Source organism: Astatotilapia calliptera, chromosome 5 (assembly GCF_900246225.1).
Source record: "Astatotilapia calliptera chromosome 5, fAstCal1.2, whole genome shotgun sequence".
In the NCBI taxonomy this organism is placed as follows: Eukaryota; Metazoa; Chordata; class Actinopteri; order Cichliformes; family Cichlidae; genus Astatotilapia; species Astatotilapia calliptera.
The window spans coordinates 29828663-29847217 of NC_039306.1; the positions used below are offsets into that span (position 1 = coordinate 29828663).

Below are 18555 nucleotides of genomic sequence, written 5' to 3' on the forward strand. Positions count from 1 at the left end.
CGCACTTTGTGTTTTGACTAGCTCAACAAGCAGCTGTGAGCAGCAGGTGTGGGAGTCCAACATGGGAACTAAAGCTGAGGTCTGGCCTAGTGTGGCCTTGGAAACATCTACACGTTTGGGATCAGAAGTAGGGCTGTTTTCAGCCAGCACTTGGAGGAGCATTTTGCAAATAATGACGAAGACGAGACATAAGCCTTCTCTTTATTTTAATGACTCTGTTTTTGTTGTTGTTAAGTTTCCCTTCAGTCTATGTGTAGACAGGTGTCATGCCGTTCTCAGCCTGGTACGGTACACTCAAGCTCTTAATGAGCTCATATTTCTCCCGGGCTTTGGTTGCCTGGGTGTTGTGTTTTTCATGCCAGCAAGTCTGATGTAAATATAGACCACCGCTAGTGTTTAAACCCCTTCTTCTCACTGCAGTGCAGGGGCTCTACACTCTTGCTTTTCTTCCTGTAAATGTTGGGAACTGTTTGGGGTGGGGGGAAAGCCAATCTTTGCCAAGATCAAGGGCAAATTATTGGTATGATCTCGCTAATTAGACATAATTATAGTCAGACGTGGGCAGATTAGCAGAAGTTGCAAACTTGCATAGGAGTCACCTGTTTGCTATAAATCTGTAGACTCTTGGGATTTTTGGGAATGCACTGGAAAGTGTTACTTTTTAAATTATTGTCAGTAAATTTGTCCAGTCTGGGCCTGATTAAGGTTCTTGATAGAGCGAAGTTTGAATACAGCACTAGAGCTTCAGAGTTTAAGTATTTATCACACTACACAAATATGTAGATATATATTTTTTTATAAGCTGAAAAAATGACTGAACAATCAGCGCTCTATTCTTTCGTGAACTCTAGGTGTAGAAAATTTCTAGGAAGATCAGGTGCTTTTTGAATCAGCTTTTTCTTTTAGGCATTTCTCATCCAGAATAGATCTGGACCCTGCTTTAGGGCAGGTAGCATACGGGAAGCCTCTGTGCTTCTTATTCACTCCAGAGGCTTTTATGTCTTGTGTGTGCTGATGAATCACCTGAACATTGGATGTGTGGGCTGGATCTTGACTCTGAGCTTTTGTTCAGCAGCAGTAAATCTTCCCTCAGCCTGACAGTTTAGCCGGGCCTGCTTTAATCCCCATATGCCAGAATCACACTGTCAACAAGTCTCTCCAATTACCAGTGCCTGCTTTGATACTCTATGTGACATCAGTGGGGAAAAACAGCTTGGGAAAGAATTTCAATCATTTATTATTTTGTGTGTTCAGTAATGCCTGACGCTTAAGGGGTTTACATATTGTTCCTTCTCCCACAGGCCTCCCCATCAGCACCTATGCCAAGTTCTGCCACCGGAAGCTGCAGAAGGTTGCAATCACCGGTGGCAAAAAGGTACGCTAGAAGAATAAAAAGAGCTATCAAGGTGTTTCAGTTCCACATGATAAAAGTTCAGGCATATCAGTTTTAAAGGTCTGATGTGAATCATCTTAGATAGCGTCACAGAGAGAAACATAATTACAGGTATGCCTACAGTCACAGGTATAGACATAAACACAGACCCAGTCATTGTAGCACAGCTGCAGACACAACCATCATTAGTATCACGGCCCCTGATATACCCAGGTTGTAAATCCTCCCCCTGTGCTTCCTTCTCACCCTCCAGGGTCTACGTAAGCCCACTTTGGAGGAGATCGACCACAGCAGACGGGCTATTGTCACTCCCTCCCTTTTCGGCAGTTCTCTGGAGGAGGTGATGGAGCGGCAGAGTGAACTCTTCCCAGACAGGAAACTGCCCTGGGTGCAGGTTCAGCTTTCCCAGTACGTTCTCGCTCTGGGCGGAGCTCAGACAGAGGGCATCTTCAGGTAAGACATCTAAACGTATGTGTGTGGTCTCCTTTAGCCACGTATTTCTCAGCGCTCTCTCCTTGAGCACAGTACACAGAACAGACAGCAGAAAAAACACTCCCAGGACAAGCACTGTTTTGATTTGATACTTCATGATATGTGTTTACATTACAGCTTAAGCCTACAAGCACGTGGGAGCTTCACAGCCGAGTGTTTGTGTAGGGTTTTCACCAGCAAAATGCAATCCTGTAGCATCTTGACTTGTTTAGAAAACGTTTGCTTTTCACTAAACATACTTTACGCAGATCTCTCTCTGTGAAACATCTACATAGGGAAATTCCTGAGGAGGGTGTTGTTTGGTTATATTGCTTATTCTGTTTTTGTGTTGTTTCATGCAACTACAGCAAACAAAGCAAGAGTCACCAGGCCACATTTGAGGCCAACTGGGTGTGCGTGAGGAATGGGTTTTGCCACCAGGCATGAAGAATGTGCAGAGTAGAAGTAGAGGTCCCTCTTGTGGCTGCTGGTTGTAACTGTAGGGTTGCTTTTTATCCACAGGGTTCCTGGAGATATTGATGAAGTAAATGCACTGAAGCTCCAAGTAGACCAGTGGAGGATTCCAGAGAACCTCTCTGACCCCAATGTTCCTGGTGAGCGCTGATTTTTAAATTTGAAGTATTTGATTGTTTTCTTCTTGGAAGTTTTTCTTTATTAAAATAAAATCTCTTGTCATGTCTCGTTCAGCCTCTCTGATGAAGCTATGGTATCGGGAGCTGGAAGAACCCCTCATCCCCATGAACTTCTACAAGCAGTGCGTCACTAACTGCGATGACCCAGTGGCGGCCATTGCCGTGGTGCAATCTCTGCCTGAGCTCAACCGGCTCGTTCTCTGCTACTTCATCCACTTCCTGCAGGTAACCAATAAGCTGACAGATTCATAATCTTGTCACGCAGGGTCCTTAGTCATGGTGTAGTAAGTCAACACCATTGTGATTATATATACACATGTTTTGTTCAAAACAAAAGATCAGTTAAAACTGAACTTTACACTAATAACAAAACTCGGGGGGGGAGAACGTCACATAAACATTTAAGAGTGGTTACAGTTGTCTGTAAGTGAAAGCACCACTCATTCAAAAAGAGCTGCAATGCAGAAGTAAAAGGAACAAAACAAAAACAATGATGAATCAAAAACTAGAATGAACACAAAGTATTGACTTAAAAGGTGTAGGATGACTTAATTGAGCCGTCTTACAGAGCACTTTGTCATGAGCAGACCTTTTTAATGTAGTCCACCAGATTAAAAAACAAGACAAAAGAATAAATTCTTGAACAGTGTTAATCATACCTAGTGTTTGTTTACCGTCCTAATAGTAAACATTTTTATTATTTACAGTGAATTACACATTCTTAATCAAGTTTGCTTGTCCTTGATCATACATTTAAAAACAAATATTCCTCTTAGTTCAATGCTACACATTTACAAGTTGCTGAATCCTATCTCAGCTGTAGGGCGAGAGGCAGGGTACACCCTGAACAGGTCACCAGTCTATCACAGGGCTAATAGAAAAAGACCCACTTTGGAATAACCAGTTAGCAAAACAGAGTGTTGGTAAACTCTTAAAAATCTCATTGATTGATTTATAAAGTAATTATATAATAAAACTATTGAGCATTTGACCTTTTTAAATAATTGAATATGACTCATGCATAAGTGACTGTAGGTTTAAGTTCAGACAGTTCACACACCTCCTGATTGCTTTTCCTCTCCTTCCTTCACTTTTATCTCCAGGTATTCGCTCAGCCATCCAATGTCGCAATTACCAAGATGGATGTGAACAACCTGGCCATGGTGATGGCTCCCAACTGCCTCCGATGCCAGTCCGACGACCCACGGATCATCTTCGAGAACACCCGCAAGGAGATGTCCTTCCTGAGAATGCTCATCGTTCACCTGGACACCAGTTTCATTGAAGGGGTGGTGTAGAGGTTGCAAAGCACAGAGAGTGCACCTCAGGGGCTGATCAGCCCTCAAACTTGTCCAGTTATACATTAGAAGCATGCAAAAATACTGTCTCTCTGTTCAGACCGCACTGGAAACTGTTGAGGTGAGATATTAAACTTCTTACAACACAAGGAGTGCGAAAACCGCTTTAGCTGGGACTTTGAGCCCTTGTGCTCTCCTGCTTTCTTACTGAAAGACGAACACACCACCTTAGGATTCACTGATTTTGATACTAAAATCCACAGTGACTGCTTACAAGTGGTTCACTTTAATGACTGTATTTTCTAACCGCTGCATGTGAAGGGGTTTACCTTTATTTCTTATCTAATTGGTAGAACTATAGTTACATGGGACAACTGGGCTGTGCAAAGTACAAACTTAGTTTCAGAAATTCCTTACTTGCACAAAAAAAACATAAGGCAGCAGTGTTAACGCTCTGCCTTTTTTTCTCCTCTCCCCACCCCTCTGGTTGATTTTATTCAAGCGTGTGTGCGTGTGTGATTGTCAGCGTGTGAACAAAAGGCACAGCCTTCTATTATGTACAGAAAATTGAACATATGAAATGTAAAAGAGATCTTGTAATGGTGTCTTGTTAATAAGCTTGCCTGTGCTGTTTTGAGTAGTCGTACTGATAGCCGGTCTCCTCGTATTTAATTTTACGAGGCATATAAAGCCACTCCACCGCAATTATTCTGATAGACTACAGAGGCTTCATTTCAAAGCACAAACTAGAGGGATGTGCAGAAAGCTCTTGATAATGGATGGTGGCAATTTTCTAAGCAAATAAACATGGAACTACTTTGATTTTTCCAAATTCAAACGATTGCCTAAGCCAGGCGGGAGTGTTAATTCTAATTACAGCTCACGCTGTAACAACGTGGGAGGCTGGTTATTCAACTGATAATACACTCTCTATTATCTGTAAGATAAATTTCAATTGGAATCAAGTTCTCTTGTGTTTGTGGTCCCTATGTTATGCTTTTTTTTTTTGGCTCAGGTCTTACTATAAAACGGGTGTTCGATGTGAGAACTGTACATGGCCTCTCTCTTTCTCTCTCTCACAGACTGAAAATTTGATTAACCTTAACACAATCCTCCTTCGCTGAATATTGATTTAACTGTCAAGTGCTATGAGAATGTAAACTGAGCTTTTTTGTGCCCCTCTTTAAGGCTTTGTCGATGTAAATATTTTACATGTAAAATAGTAGTAACTTCCTGTAAGTGTATTCTAATGGTCTGGGTTATGGTTGAGCTTAACTGTTGCTGTAAAAGAGCAATAAAAAAACTTTTGTGTTGTAATTAACTGATCATTTTTCTGCTGTAACCGCTCATCTTACGAACATAGGAATGATTCAAACCACTTTCCTTGTACATGCGTGTATGTGTGTTGGCATACTTTCTCATCGTAATAAGGAATGATTGTCCATGAATAAAGATTTGTTCAAAATTACTGTTGGATTCCCTAGTGTGTGCAATTTATTTGTATTTTGATTTTTTTTGGTTTGGGGCAGTTTGCCTTTATTCTGGTAATAATAGTTTGTAAAAAAGCGTGGAAGAACACCAAGTAACAAAGTCCTCTGATACCTCTGTGCAGTGGCTTAAAACTGTACAGTTCAGCCTGTATTAAAGGGTTTCTTGAGAGGTTATGATAAATCACTAATTTTCAATCCAATCCTTTACCTGACCATTTTCAAAGGAATGTTTTTGTTGTTTGTTAACAATGTCCCATGAATCATTCACAGGGGTCACGACTCTGTGATAGGCCCCAAGCCAGATATTTTCTTGGGCCGTTATCACCATGTGGGTGGCTGTGGCTCAGGAGGTAGAGCAGGTCATCTGCTAATCAGGAAGTTGTTGGTTTGATCACTAGGTGCTCCAGTCTGAGTGGCCAAGTGTCCTTGGGCAAAATACAAAAGCAGAGTGCTTTCATTGGAGTGTGAAAGTTGCACAGAAAGCACTTAAATGTTAAGTGAGTCCTCAAGCACAGTAATTCAAGAATGGACTAAGCTTTTCAACTAGGCTACCACAAGCTAAAAACAGTAACACAAAAACAGCTGTAACGCTCACAAGAATGGAACAAATGAACCACAGGTCCTCAGACTGCATGGACGGGTCACCAAACCTTCACACTTATTTATAGAATTCTTCATTCAACAATTTGCAATAGACCAACTTCTGCATATCACACACACACGAGAGTGTGAGTGGATGTTTTCATGTAAGTGGAAACAAATATATCAGTCCTGTTAATCTTTTTATTCTAAACATAATTTTAATACATAGATACTTTTTAGGACCTTGGCTAAAAGAGTTCAGTCTGTGCTGAAGAATCATGGTGATCATACCAAATATTGACTCTCAAGCCCATTAGACTTTTACATACTCAGTTTTTGCCTTATATACAGATTTTCTGTTTATGTTTCTTCATTTCAATAAATTACTGCACCTATTTTTATTTTCTAATTGTTTTTTCTTTTGTATAGACTAACATTTTATAATAAAATATTTTATAATATTAAAATGTTGAGCGTTTTTTTATTTGATTTAAGGGATTAAACAATGTTTAACTACTAAAGTATACATTGATACATCAGTTCAATGTAATTATATCATTGCAGTTTAAAATGTTCATGGATCTAACTCTCAAAAGCAGAAGTAATACGCCTTGACGTTTTGCAATCAGCCAGTCTGTCTTGCAGTGTGTTACACAATCACACCCAGAGAATGAGAATCCATTTTTCCTGTTTGTCCTTAGACTCACAAGGGAAAGCGTTAACAATCAGATATACCGGATCCCCCCCGACACACACACATACAAACACACACTTCTCCACAATTGTCATTGCCTTCACTGTACATGTTCAAATATTTGTCATTTTTATGTTCATCACTACACAAACTTCACTCTGCTTCATCGGTCATTCTGGTGCAAAGCTGCCAGAGCAGCATAAACATTAAAGCCAGATAATAGGAGCTCTGGGCTTTGCCTTTGGGACTTGAACAAGTAAAAGAAAAGAGATCCAGGCGAACATACACCGGGGAGACACTCGTGTCCCCTGGGCATAGTCAGGGACTGAAAGCATCACTATTCTAAGATCAAACCAACAACTTATTTAGGAAACATTAAATACAATTTAACATTATACAAGGAACAGCTGTACTAAAAAGCCATTGAAATTCTGATTTTTGTGCTTGTATTTATGCCTGTGCCTGTATTTAGACTTTATTACGGATTTATACCGCATGTGACTTACATTTCTGATTTCATTTACTGCTTTTACATTTTTGTACATATTCATAATTATTACAGTTTATAATAGATAAAGTTTGGCAAATTGCAGGTTATTAAATATTTAATATTTATCTATACATACGCAATGAAACAGACTGTATTAGATGAGACGTCCTATTGATATTCACAAGGGCTTTGGTCCGTTTAATGCGCATGCGCATCGCAGAAGCACACTGCCCGCGCCGGTGGTGAATGCAACGGGGAGAAATTTAACTGCGTGGTCTTGAGCTGACAGGCGGAGCCGGCGGTTCCTGTGCTTTTAAGCAGTTACACAGCAGATTATACATCGAACCGGACAAATAGAGACTGGTAAACAGGTAAGAAGCTTGAATATCCTCACTTTGCATTCGACAGATTTAAATTCCCAGTAATATCGTGACCGAGGCCCGGTTGGTGGGTGCATCAACAGCGGTATGGTGCCGCATGTCGGCTTTTTGAGTTCAAAACAAACGTGACGAAGTAGGTAATAAAATGTTATACGAGTACATATCGGTTTTGTATTTGTTATATAGCAGGTGTGCTTTCAGGTCCTACGGTCTTTGTTACTCTGTGCTTTGAAATGTCTGTGGCTGTTTAGTTGGAGAAGTTTATACTCGGCATTTCCACGCCGCGCGCACACGCAGCCAGAAAAGTATGAAAAAGTAGGCCTTCTGCGAGGCCGCGAACGGCTCTGTGAACGACAGCTGCTCGCCCAATCAAATGTAAGCGTCCCGCCTCCACAGTGCTTGTTCGACGAGTGTTATTTGTCAAAGGGTCTGACGTAGGTGTCAGTTACTTTCGCGCTCCGCCCTCCGGTTATAAAACACTGGACAATAACGCGTCTATAGTGGTAGAAGTGGTCAACAAAAGGAAATCTGGGAAATGTCGAGTCCTGTTAGTGTTTTTTCTCTTCAGCTTTTCCCCCTTTTATTAAATTAGATAGAAAATAGCGGTTGAACGCTGTTAAATGTATTGGGTGGGCCGGTGGTAAAATACTATATGGGGTTCCGTTTTCCTCCGCATATTACAATGCGAAATGTGCTACTCCACACATAGTCTTAGCGGATAATTTTGAGATTAAAGTAATTTTTATCACCTGTTTCATGTGCCCTGATTGTGGCATCTTACGTCTCTTGTGCGTCTTCTGTGTCCGTGTCGCTGCCGTCTGTGTAGCTCTCTGCACGCCAATAAACACCCGATTTGATCTTAAATCCAGTATTTTTGCCGAGCAGACTATTGCTCGCCTCTTAATGTAGCGGGAATACCCTACGTGCAACCATAATGGTCTTTACCATTGTCTCCCATTGTGTCTATACGTGAAATCGACTGACCAAAAAAACACGTGGGCAGGGTAGTGTGAAGATATCCGGTTTGTAGGTTGCGCTGAAATCCGGAGTTACTCCCGACAGTCTCCGCTATGGTGAACCGATTAGGCTCCGTCGTGGACAAAAGTAAGATGCTGTGGTGCATGGTGTGAATTTTTAGTTGTTTAAATAAAAGGCACCGGCATGTCAGTCTGTCCTGTGTACGTACGCATGACAAAAGAAGCGATGTTATCGGGAGGATTTCGGTCTATTCCTCTGCTCGACTCCAACGACCCTCATTATTTTTTATTTGTATTTTTGTTATAGCTGAAATAGCGATCATCGGTGTTATTCTTTATCTGACAACGGCAGTTTAAGCAGAATGTGCTGTTAAATTAATCCCGTGTTAGCTCGGTGCAGAAATGTCTTCCTGCTGTAGTGGTGAATGCCTACAGTGAGCACATTATCTTTGTCATTCTTAAACCGTCTTTCGATGTGGTTGATAAGGATACACTGAAATCGCACTGTGATCAATTTGATTAAAACCGCTTAGGAGCCTGTGTGAGGACATTTGATTATTTTTTTAATTTTTTAAAGACTCCTATTCTTTGAGGTAGTGTTTGCTGAACATCTGGTACCGGCTACATATTCACCACCATTTGAGGGGCATGGCTCACCTTACTATACCAGTATTTAATCTCTGCACACTGTGCCACACCATGTAACAACATTTGTAATCTGTAGCTTGTATAAGCCTACAGTGGTAGTATTTTTCCCTTGCTGGACAGGGTTATTGTTCTTCTGGCACAAAGGGGGTGTCTTAGATTGGTATTCAGATTTAAAGAGTGATTTATTTTTCCAGTCACTTGGTGAAATATTTAGGAAAGACCACAGGCACACACAGAGTTGACTGCATTATTATCTGTAAAGACCTTGACGGTCGTGTGTGTGTGCACATGTGTATTGTGTCCCTTGTTCGGCACAATTTATGTCTCTTAGTTGCAAAACAGAGGTCATATGAGTGCAGATTCTTTTAATGGTTAATGTGTGTGTGTGTGTGCGCATACAGGAAGGGTGCCTTGATGTGGGCAGTATGAGTAAGACGCCCCCTAACAGAAGAGGGATAACATTTGAGGTGGGAGCTCAGCTTGAGGCTAGAGACAGCCTCAAAAACTGGTGAGTCATGGCCTCACTCATTCCTCTCTCATCCATTTTACTGTTCACTTCCCCCTCACACCTAAGTTTCCATTCCTTGTTTATTTTCGGGCCTGTATTACAGTAACCGTAATGTTTGATGAGTGTCCTCAAGGTGTCCCTTAAGCTGTGAAAATCATGTAAAAACATGTTAAATTCTATTTAAAGGAATTATCCTTGTAAATGTGTGATAAGACTACATCATTAGAATACTGCCATTGCAAAACTAAGTGGGAGGAGCCTTTTAAAATATGAATGTCTTTTATAATAGACCTGCACTCCTTCTGACACAGTTATGTATAAATGCAGTTGATATTGTATACAACAGTTTAGTGCTAAAGGTATCATTTAAAAATGAAAACTAACTCCACTACAGTAAGGTGTAAATGCCCAGCACACCATCCACTAAGTACAGCTGTGCCATGGTTCATTGTATTTTATGTGTTTACATTTTTAAGCTTGATTTCATTTCTAAAGCCACCCTCATATGTTTGAGATAAATGATAAGTGCTTAAATCACTAGACTTGTCATTCATTCAGCCTTTCTATAAACTAGCCATTGAACTTCTTCCTGTAGGTATGCTGCCAACATTGAGAAGATTGACTATGATGATGAAAAAGTGTTGATCCATTACCGGCAGTGGAGCCACCGTTACGACGAATGGTTTGACTGGACAAGTCCCTACCTGAGACCTGTAGAGAGAATTCAGCTGAGGCGGCAGGGCCTGAATGATGATGTACCTGTAAGCTAACAGTCATGCTTGCTTTGAAGTGTGTAGCGTAGAGACATTCTGCCTTGTCTTCTTTACCCTTTGTTGCACAGTGCATTACTGCATTGAACTGGTCTTAGCGAAATGCGATTCTTGGGTTTTTGTATTTGCATAAGTTCAATGGTACTGCTGCTTTTACTTACAAGTAAAAGTGTCATTTTTAATAAAACTATAGGAAGCCTTTAACACCTCCACCTCCAATGCAATCTTTGAAATGGTGCCAACAGTGTCACATCTTTTCCCTCCAGGCCTTTAATGTGAATGACAAAGTGTTGGCCAGCTGGTCTGACTGCCGTTTCTATCCTGCTAAGGTCATTTCGGTTAATAAAGATGGTGAGTATCACATTAAGTTAATGGGCTTAAATGAGTTTCAGTCATGGATTTGTTACTAGTTTTTAAAGTTTTGCATTTTCATTGCAAAGTAGTGTTATATGGAGTATAGTCTGAGATCTTGTACGTTTGTTTTTGGTTTCAATATGAAATCTGTGATGTCGTCTAAGTACTTTCTCTTTTGTTGGGAATGCAAAAAAAAATCTAAAATGCTAGATTTATCTGATTTCTGCATAGAGCGATTGCCTCACACACATCACATTTAAAATGATCAAATAGTTGTATGTTTTCTTCATTCTTTTCAGCATCCTACACTGTGAGGTTTTATGATGGTGTCATCCAGACAGTGAAAGGAATACATGTGAAGCCTTTTACCAGAGAGGTACCAACATGTTTTTTTTTTCTTACAAATGATACGATATACTGTCGTGGATTCGACTACGGTTTTTAGATCTTTGTTTCTAAGCTATTTCTTTGCCCTGCTCACAGAGAGGTGGAGGGAAGTCTCGGTCTTCTGAAAGGAACATGGTTAGGAGGGCCCCAAACCGCAGAGACAGAAGGTCTCAGGAGAACGGGGGACCCAAGAACAAGCGAGCCAGACGCAGCACTTCAGACCAGGAGGAAGACAGCAACACTGAGGATGAGGAGCATGAACAGGGAATGGTAAATGATAAAAACAAGAAAACAAATGGTGAGCTAGAGGCTGTGCCCACTGTCAAAAAAGAAGAGGAAATCCCTGAGAAAGCAGACCAAATCAAGCCCAGGGATGTCGAAAAAGGGACAGGATTCAGTAATGGCGTGAAAGTCGAGGAAGACGAGAAGGAAGGTGGCGAAACGTGTCGCATCAATGGAGATGTGAAAAAGGAAGAGGTGGAAATGGAACAGACTGGAGCAAAGCCATATACAGAGTCACTCAAGCCATACACAGAGTTGCCCACTCAGATGTCATTGCAAACAGAGCAGGTGTCTGTCACTATGACAACCACAGAATCCAGTGGCGATGTGGAGCAGAAACCAAATGTCCAATCAGAAAGTGTTCAGGCCGCAGTGGATGTGCCGCCTCCTCAGCCTGTGAAACGTAAGTGTTAACGCACTAAATGAAGTCATTTAGCAGAAATGCCATTGGCTCTCTAGTGTTTTGGAAAGCATGTGAGCGCACTTTGAAGAGTTCCTTTCATTTATCTTTTAACAGCGGTAAGGAAGCAGGGTTTCCACAACCCCAACAGATTTAGCAGAGAACCATGTGAGTACATTTTAACATTTTTGAGTCAAGCACTGCAATTTCTCACACTCTTTAAAAAAACAAGAAGAGCTTTATTTACACCTTGCACTTCTTTTGTTCTGTTTCAGTGTATCGAGTTATCAAAAACCAACCTCCTCCTGTCCTGTCCATCAATCTTGATCACAACCCGTTCAAGTGCAGCGCTCCTGGCTGCACAAAATCATTCCGTAAAGCCAAGCTGCTGCATTACCACATGAAATATTACCATGGCGAGGAACAGCCCCCAGAGGCAGACCGCAGCCCCACAAGGAGCGTCCAGACTAGGGCCTCTGAGAAACAGTCTAGTGCCACTGGTTTGGATGGCACAAAGAGAAGGCGCACCATTTCTGCATCCATGCGTAAGTTATTCTTCAGTTTGTTATTTGTTCCAGATAAAGGGACAGAGGAAGAGTTTTTAATAAATAAACTGGGTCACTGCGTCGCTTTTTCAATAGTAGAATCTGAAATGCTGAGTCACGGCTTGCTGTAATTTTAAATCACATACTTCAGAATTGAGGCCAAGTGATAAATATATGCACGTCCAGCATTGCTTTGAGATCAGGCACCTTGGCTCATAAATTCCTTGTGATTTTTTTTCCTCAGAGTCTGTTGGAGTTGCCACGGCTCCGCGTGGAGAGCTGAAGGCTGCTGGCAGACGCACGTCAGCACCGCCTGCAGTCAACACTCAAGGCCATCAGCAGAGGGCACTGCTGAGGGAGAAAAGCAAAGAGAACCAGCTGGACAGGAATGGCTGTCAGCTGCAGGACAAAGACTCAGACAGGAGTTGCTTCGATATTGGTCAGTATGATGCAATGAAAATATGCTCAGAACAATTCAGCTTGTATGAGTACCAACCTGTTAGCAGTGTTTGCTGTACTCTCATGCAGCTGAACTCTTGCCCCTAGGTTCAGTAAAAGATAAACTGAAAGAAAAGCCTAAACAGAAGGACTTCCTCCGCATTAAACTCAAGAAAAAGAAGAAGAAAAAGAAGGCCAAGTCTGGTAAGAAGCAGGTGCTTGGCATATGGCTGCATCACATATCTGCTGCTCTGCATGCGCACTCACTGTGACATTGTGGGAATGGCTAGCCTGCAAAGCATCGTGCTCCATTCAGTCCTCTTGGTGTGGTGGTTGAGTCTGTGTGTGTGGGAGAAGCGTGATATTTGTCGTCTGCCTCTGTCCCTCCATAATGTCAGTCAAAAAACTCCAACATCTTGTCTCTTAAATCTATTGGTCAGCTTGATTTATTTTATTTTTTTAGATTGTTTTTAAAGTTCTTTTAGCTGGCAATACAGATGGAAAAAGCCAGATTTCATTGTGGCACTGATAATGACTGATCCGACATACAAGTCCTGCACTAGTGTTAATTCTGGGTAGCATTCACAGTGGTGTGTTTGGCATGCACACGAATGTATAGGCGGCGTTCCACTGACTAGTTATTTGACATTGTTCAGTCCTGAAATACGGGCTGCATGTTTGCCCCCCGATTGTTCTTGAGTAATGTCATTTGTCCATAATGTATGTTTGTGCCACATTTTCTCACTTCCTGATGGGCACTTGTTTTTAGCATTATTAAAGCTGACATTTTTGTTCAACATGTGCTTCCCCCCCCCTTCCCTGTATTAACAGACTGCACAGGTAGTGAGGAGAATATTGGCATCTCAGTATTGGGTCTTCAGTCCAAATTGAATTTGCCACTCAAAACTCCCCCCTCACACAATCACAAGCCCGAGGCCTACCCCAGCAGGCCTGGATACAGCTACTCAGAGCAGATACATGTGGATGGTGGGTATTTCTGATAGTGTGCGTGTATTGAATATGTGTGGATGTAGATGGGTTCCTCTCCCTACATTCTTCTGTTCCTTTCGGATTTAATCCATCATGCTGCAGATTTTTGTTTAGCTTGACTCATCTTTGTACATTTGATACTCATGCATGCAACAAGTCAATATAGTTGCCACATTTTAAACCTATGGTTGATTGAATCCTTTGCTGGTGTTCGCTGCCACTGCTTGCTTCATCATTTAAGCGGAAGTTTTATTTCGACTTAACAGGATCACCCACAAACAAATTAAATCTTAAGGTTGTGTCGTTCACTTGAAAACCCAACCGTTCGTTTTGTCCCTGTTACTGTAGACGAGGATAGTATCAGTGACTGGTCCACTGATAGCTGTGGGTGGAGTGAAGATGACTTTGATGTGGATTTGGACGTCACTACACCACCTCTGAGTGTGGACTCTGGTGCCTTAGACACCAGTGACCAAGAGATAGTGAGATGCATCTGTGAGGTGGAAGAAGAGAATGACTTCATGATTCAGGTGAGCTTGTTGTTGTTTTGTTTTTATTTTAAATCAGGCTTTATTATTTATTGCTTTTGAATCTAAGACTTTCACAATTGTTAAATACGTTTGTCTTGTTGTTAGTGTGAAGATTGTTTGTGCTGGCAGCATGGCACCTGTATGGGATTGTTGGAAGAAAATGTTCCAGACCGTTACACTTGCTACATCTGCCGAGACCCACCAGGTAAGGGGGAAAAAATTTATTTGTTTATTTTTTTTAAAAGCAGACCTAGAATTATACTTTCCAGTGAGCACGAGGGACTGTGCAGATGTTCGCGCACAATTGTCAGCACAGAATTTACATTAGTTTAACAACTGTGCATGTGCCCCGTGTGACAGACCTCAAAGAAATATAATAAGAATCACATTGGATCTCCAGCTGCACAATAGAGTATGGTCAAAGCCTAAGACTGCATCATTTCCATCATAAAGCTTGCTCTGCTAATCCGTTAGAAATAACCATTTGCTTCTGCTGTAGTTTTTACTTCTCTCTCTCTCTATTTTGCACAGTTGAGGAGCGTATCAGGTCATTTCACTGCGTGTTATACTTGTATAACTATGTACGTGACAAATAAAAGGATCTTGAATCTTGAAAAAGTGTAACCGGCCATCTAGTGGACAATAAGAAAATGACAATGTCCAAGGAACATTGGACAATACGAAAAATTATATTTTTAAAGTTGTTCCAAGTTCTAAGATTGTGTCCCTGTGGCTCTTGTTGGATGCTAAATTGTTTAGCCAATAATCAGTAATCATTTTTATGTCATATGACTCATTTTTGTTACCCTAATTCTCATCCTCTTCCTCCTCCTTCTCCTGGTTTGAAGATGCTATCATTTCACTGTGATTCTAAATGCTTACTGGACTGTACATGATATCATTGTGTAACTTTAAATTGAGATTAGAATGTTTAGTCCTAATAACCATAGTCATGACTTTTGACATACAATATTAGCATTTTAAAAGGAATTCTGCTTCATATTATTACCTTGTTTTTTTTTTAAGACAGAAGTTTTACACTTAGGTGTGTCGCTGTATGGCACAGTACACTTTGCTTATATAGAGTCATAAGTTCCTGGTCTTCAAAACACAGCTAAATTACAGAAACTATGAACATTGCTGGCTATTGTTTTTAGTTGGTTATTAGTGGGAACTAAACAATGTAGTCTTCTGGGGTGTTTGACTGTGTCCACAGCACAGAGCTGCATGACTATACAGTCCTGACTTTAGCTAAAAAGAAAATGTGTGAAGAGTGTGTTAATATTGCCAAGGTGGAGGAGTAAATGATGGAAGCTGATAAAATGCTGCTAAGCTAAGACTTTAGCACACATCTGTTTAGTTGACTTGGTTTGCTTACGTTTGTGTGTTCTGTTCTTCAATCTGCCATTTATTCCCAACCAACTAGAAAAGGAGTCAGACACAGTTTGGCTTGTACAGAGAATATTGGTGGCCTAACAGTCAAAGCATATTTTTGCCGTTACAGTTAATATTTAATTGTCTCAATTTCAGGTCAGAGGCAGAGTCTACGTTACTGGTATGATCGAGAGTGGTTGACCAATGGTCACATGTATGGACTCTCGTTCCTGGAAGAAAACTACTCTCACCAAAATGCCAAGAAGATCACCACCACCCACCAGCTGCTGGGAGATGTGCACCATGTAGTGGAGATCCTCAATGGTCTTCAGCTTAAGATGAGCGTCTTACAGTGAGTACAATTATTCCCAAGACAGGATATTTCTGACCAATGCACTTCAGCTGTTATTAATGATTAATCAGTCACACATTGGATTTTTTTTCCCTGTACTTTCAGGAACAACTCTCACCCTGACCTGCAGCTATGGCGACAGCCCTGGAAGCATTTGGAGAGGTCAAGGATTGGTTCAGATTCGTGCCGGAGCAGCAATGCAATTCCATCTCCTGTGACTCCTGATGAGGACATGAACCGAGGAGAGATCTTAATGTCCAACGCTCTGGAGAAGCTTAGCCGGGCTGCTACAGCTGCCACCGCCTCTTCGTCCTGCTCCTCTTCCCCCTTTCCTTCCTTCCAAGACTCTTACATTACCAGTGAACACTGCTACCAGAAACCACGAGCATATTATCCAGCAGTGGAGCAGCGGCTGGTGGTGGAGACCCGACAGGGCTCTGAGCTGGAGGGCAGCATGAGGAGCACAGAGGAGCTGCTGGAAAGGGAGCAACGCTACGGAAGCCTGCTTGAGACAGACAAGCCCAAATCAACAGGCATCAGCAACAAGGTGGGCATTTGTTATGTAATTAAACTAATTAAACTGAGAAAAGCTGCTCTTCTGAGGGGGATATATAAAAATATACTTTTGTCAGCATTTCTCAGAATAACTCACCTCATGTGAGCATTAGATCTTAACTGCACAGGTCCCTTTTGGTTTATTATATAATTTAAAATGACTCCATCATAAACTTTGTTTTTCCTCAAAGTGAATACATTTACAAGTAAGTCCTTGTACAACTCTCATGTGGATTGTAGGTAAATCCTCCCATTTTTTTCCCTTAAAACTGTTCAGGCTTCATTGGGTGGCTCATGGTCACAGACTGAGAACAGGGACGAGGGTGTCAAGGACTCCGGAGAAGCTTCAGATAACAGCAGGCAGCATCAGCAGTGGCGGATCAACCTGCTGGATCACATAGATGCCGTCCAGGACGAGGTCTCTCACAGGATGGACTTCATTGAGAGGGAGCTAGATGGTAAGCCCTTTGACTTTAATAGCTTCTGTCCAACTAGGTCATTTAACTCACCAAACTGATTTAGAAATATGACTGATAAAATTTCACAAAGGTTCTCTGAAACAAACTCTACTTCTTGTCATCAGTGCTGGAGAGCTGGCTGGACTACACCGGGGAACTGGAGCCTCCTGAACCTCTGGCTCGTCTGCCTCAGCTCAAACACCGCATGAAACGGTTGCTGACACAGCTAAGCAAGGTGCAGCAGATCGCCCTGTACAGCTCCACATGAGGGCGTCAGAGAAGAGCAGCAGGTTCAGACGCCACACAGCCTGCAGAAGAGATGCAGTGGCTGAAGCTCACTGGTCACAGGCTGCAAAGATGACAGTATTCATGCAGGTCCAAGACTTTGTTGGTTCAGCACATTTGCTCTGATCTGACCTCTGCTGCTGTTTCTCCTTTTTTAAAAGGGTCCGTGTGGTGGAATCCAATGCCGTGCTCAGCTTGTGTCATATATGAATATTTATATGAACATTTATATGAACGTGTATGAAAAGTGAGCATCTTAAATCAGGATAAAACACAAGAAGTAACCTCGTAAATGCAGGAGAAAATCCTTTAGGACCAGACTACACTTCTGTGGTTTCCATGCAACTCTAAACCTTATGAATGCCTTTTGTCTGAGCTACTGCTTGAGGTTGTCCCGTCTCTCCCAGTACGCAGTGCTTTACATGCAGAAGAAGCTTTATAAGCAAATTGCAGTTCCTGAATCTACACTCTTTGCAGCAGATTTCTGAACACATTTTCACTTTTTTTTTTTTTTTTTTAAATGGTTTTGTTTTGCATAACCTTGTCTCCCAGAGTTCAGTTGTGGTCATCTATCATGCCGTAATTTGTCAAATTCTTTTGGTAAATGTGGACAGATAGAAACTTGAAGACATCTAGTATGTAATGATGCTGTATAAGCGGTCCCTACAAAAAAATCTATTTTTTTTGACCTCCTCTAGGGTTTGTTTTCCACTACACTGTGAAGTTATTTTTGTTGGGTATCAAAGGAATCTTATTTTAGCTTTACTGGCAAAAGGAAAAGTTTTGTCTAAAAGCTGTCTGCTTGTCCGTTCACCCATTTTATCAGTTTGCGTTCCTACTTTAAATTACTCCTTGGATTGTCGTTGCTATAGCACTTGACCTATGATTCACTGAAAATTGTAATGTGGACTTGTCTCTTCTTAACCTATCATCTTGTGTCAGTGACATATTACTCAGAAAACCTGTAAATGTGTTCTTTTTCCTGTATTCTGTTTATTTACAGTAAATCGTTTGTTTGTAAATATGTCATTCTTCTTTAATGAGCATATTGTATGCTACTGTACTGTGTGTCTGGTTTAGAAGCAGGGGAAATGTCCAGAACAATGCAAACAGATTTCCTGGTACATAAATAAAATATCCTTGATATTAATCGCGATGAACATGTTCTGTATGTTTTCTCATAAAAACAGAGTAGTCCTCTTCTGTCTGTGTTGACTACCAGTGAAGTCGATGGTTGGATCATTCATATTT

The 18555-nt window shown here is 41.3% G+C and overlaps 2 protein-coding genes across 6 annotated transcripts in view; both read left to right on the forward strand.

The window, feature by feature from the left end:
- The window catches only part of arhgap46a (Rho GTPase activating protein 46a), a 30092-nt gene extending 24809 nt beyond the window's left edge, over nt 1-5283 (forward strand). For both annotated transcript variants that reach the window (XM_026168773.1, XM_026168774.1), the window contains exons 6-10: nt 1302-1375; nt 1647-1846; nt 2387-2478; nt 2573-2742; nt 3621-5283. In XM_026168773.1, the coding sequence (XP_026024558.1) occupies nt 1302-1375; nt 1647-1846; nt 2387-2478; nt 2573-2742; nt 3621-3815 (731 nt within the window). In that variant the 3' untranslated portion in view covers nt 3816-5283. The remainder of the gene's footprint in view (nt 1-1301; nt 1376-1646; nt 1847-2386; nt 2479-2572; nt 2743-3620) is intronic.
- A 1987-nt stretch (nt 5284-7270) lies between these two features.
- On the forward strand, nt 7271-18460 carry phf20a (PHD finger protein 20, a). Of its 4 annotated transcripts, none has more exons than XM_026168776.1 (17): nt 7271-7442; nt 9478-9584; nt 10180-10345; nt 10621-10705; nt 11008-11084; nt 11192-11780; nt 11895-11945; nt 12053-12322; nt 12567-12761; nt 12869-12964; nt 13592-13747; nt 14099-14280; nt 14386-14485; nt 15811-16006; nt 16112-16553; nt 16839-17019; nt 17145-18460. In XM_026168776.1, the coding sequence occupies exons 2-17, from the start codon at nt 9502-9504 to the stop codon at nt 17285-17287; spliced, it is 3012 nt and encodes a 1003-aa protein (XP_026024561.1). In that variant the 5' UTR covers nt 7271-7442; nt 9478-9501; the 3' UTR covers nt 17288-18460. The 4 variants fall into 4 exon arrangements, with proteins under 4 accessions (XP_026024561.1, XP_026024560.1, XP_026024564.1 ...); XM_026168775.1 differs by lacking the exon at nt 7271-7442 and adding an exon at nt 7492-7998; XM_026168777.1 differs by lacking the exon at nt 7271-7442 and adding an exon at nt 8028-8555.
- The last annotated feature ends 95 nt before the right edge of the window (nt 18461-18555 follow it).

Excerpts from the sequence above, each read along its gene's own strand:
- phf20a (XM_026168775.1), top strand. Across the intron at positions 14,486-15,810 it reads CATCTGCCGAGACCCACCAG|GTCAGAGGCAGAGTCTACGT; the intron begins GTAAGGGGGAAA and ends TCTCAATTTCAG. Across the intron at positions 16,554-16,838 it reads CAACAGGCATCAGCAACAAG|GCTTCATTGGGTGGCTCATG; the intron begins GTGGGCATTTGT and ends AAAACTGTTCAG.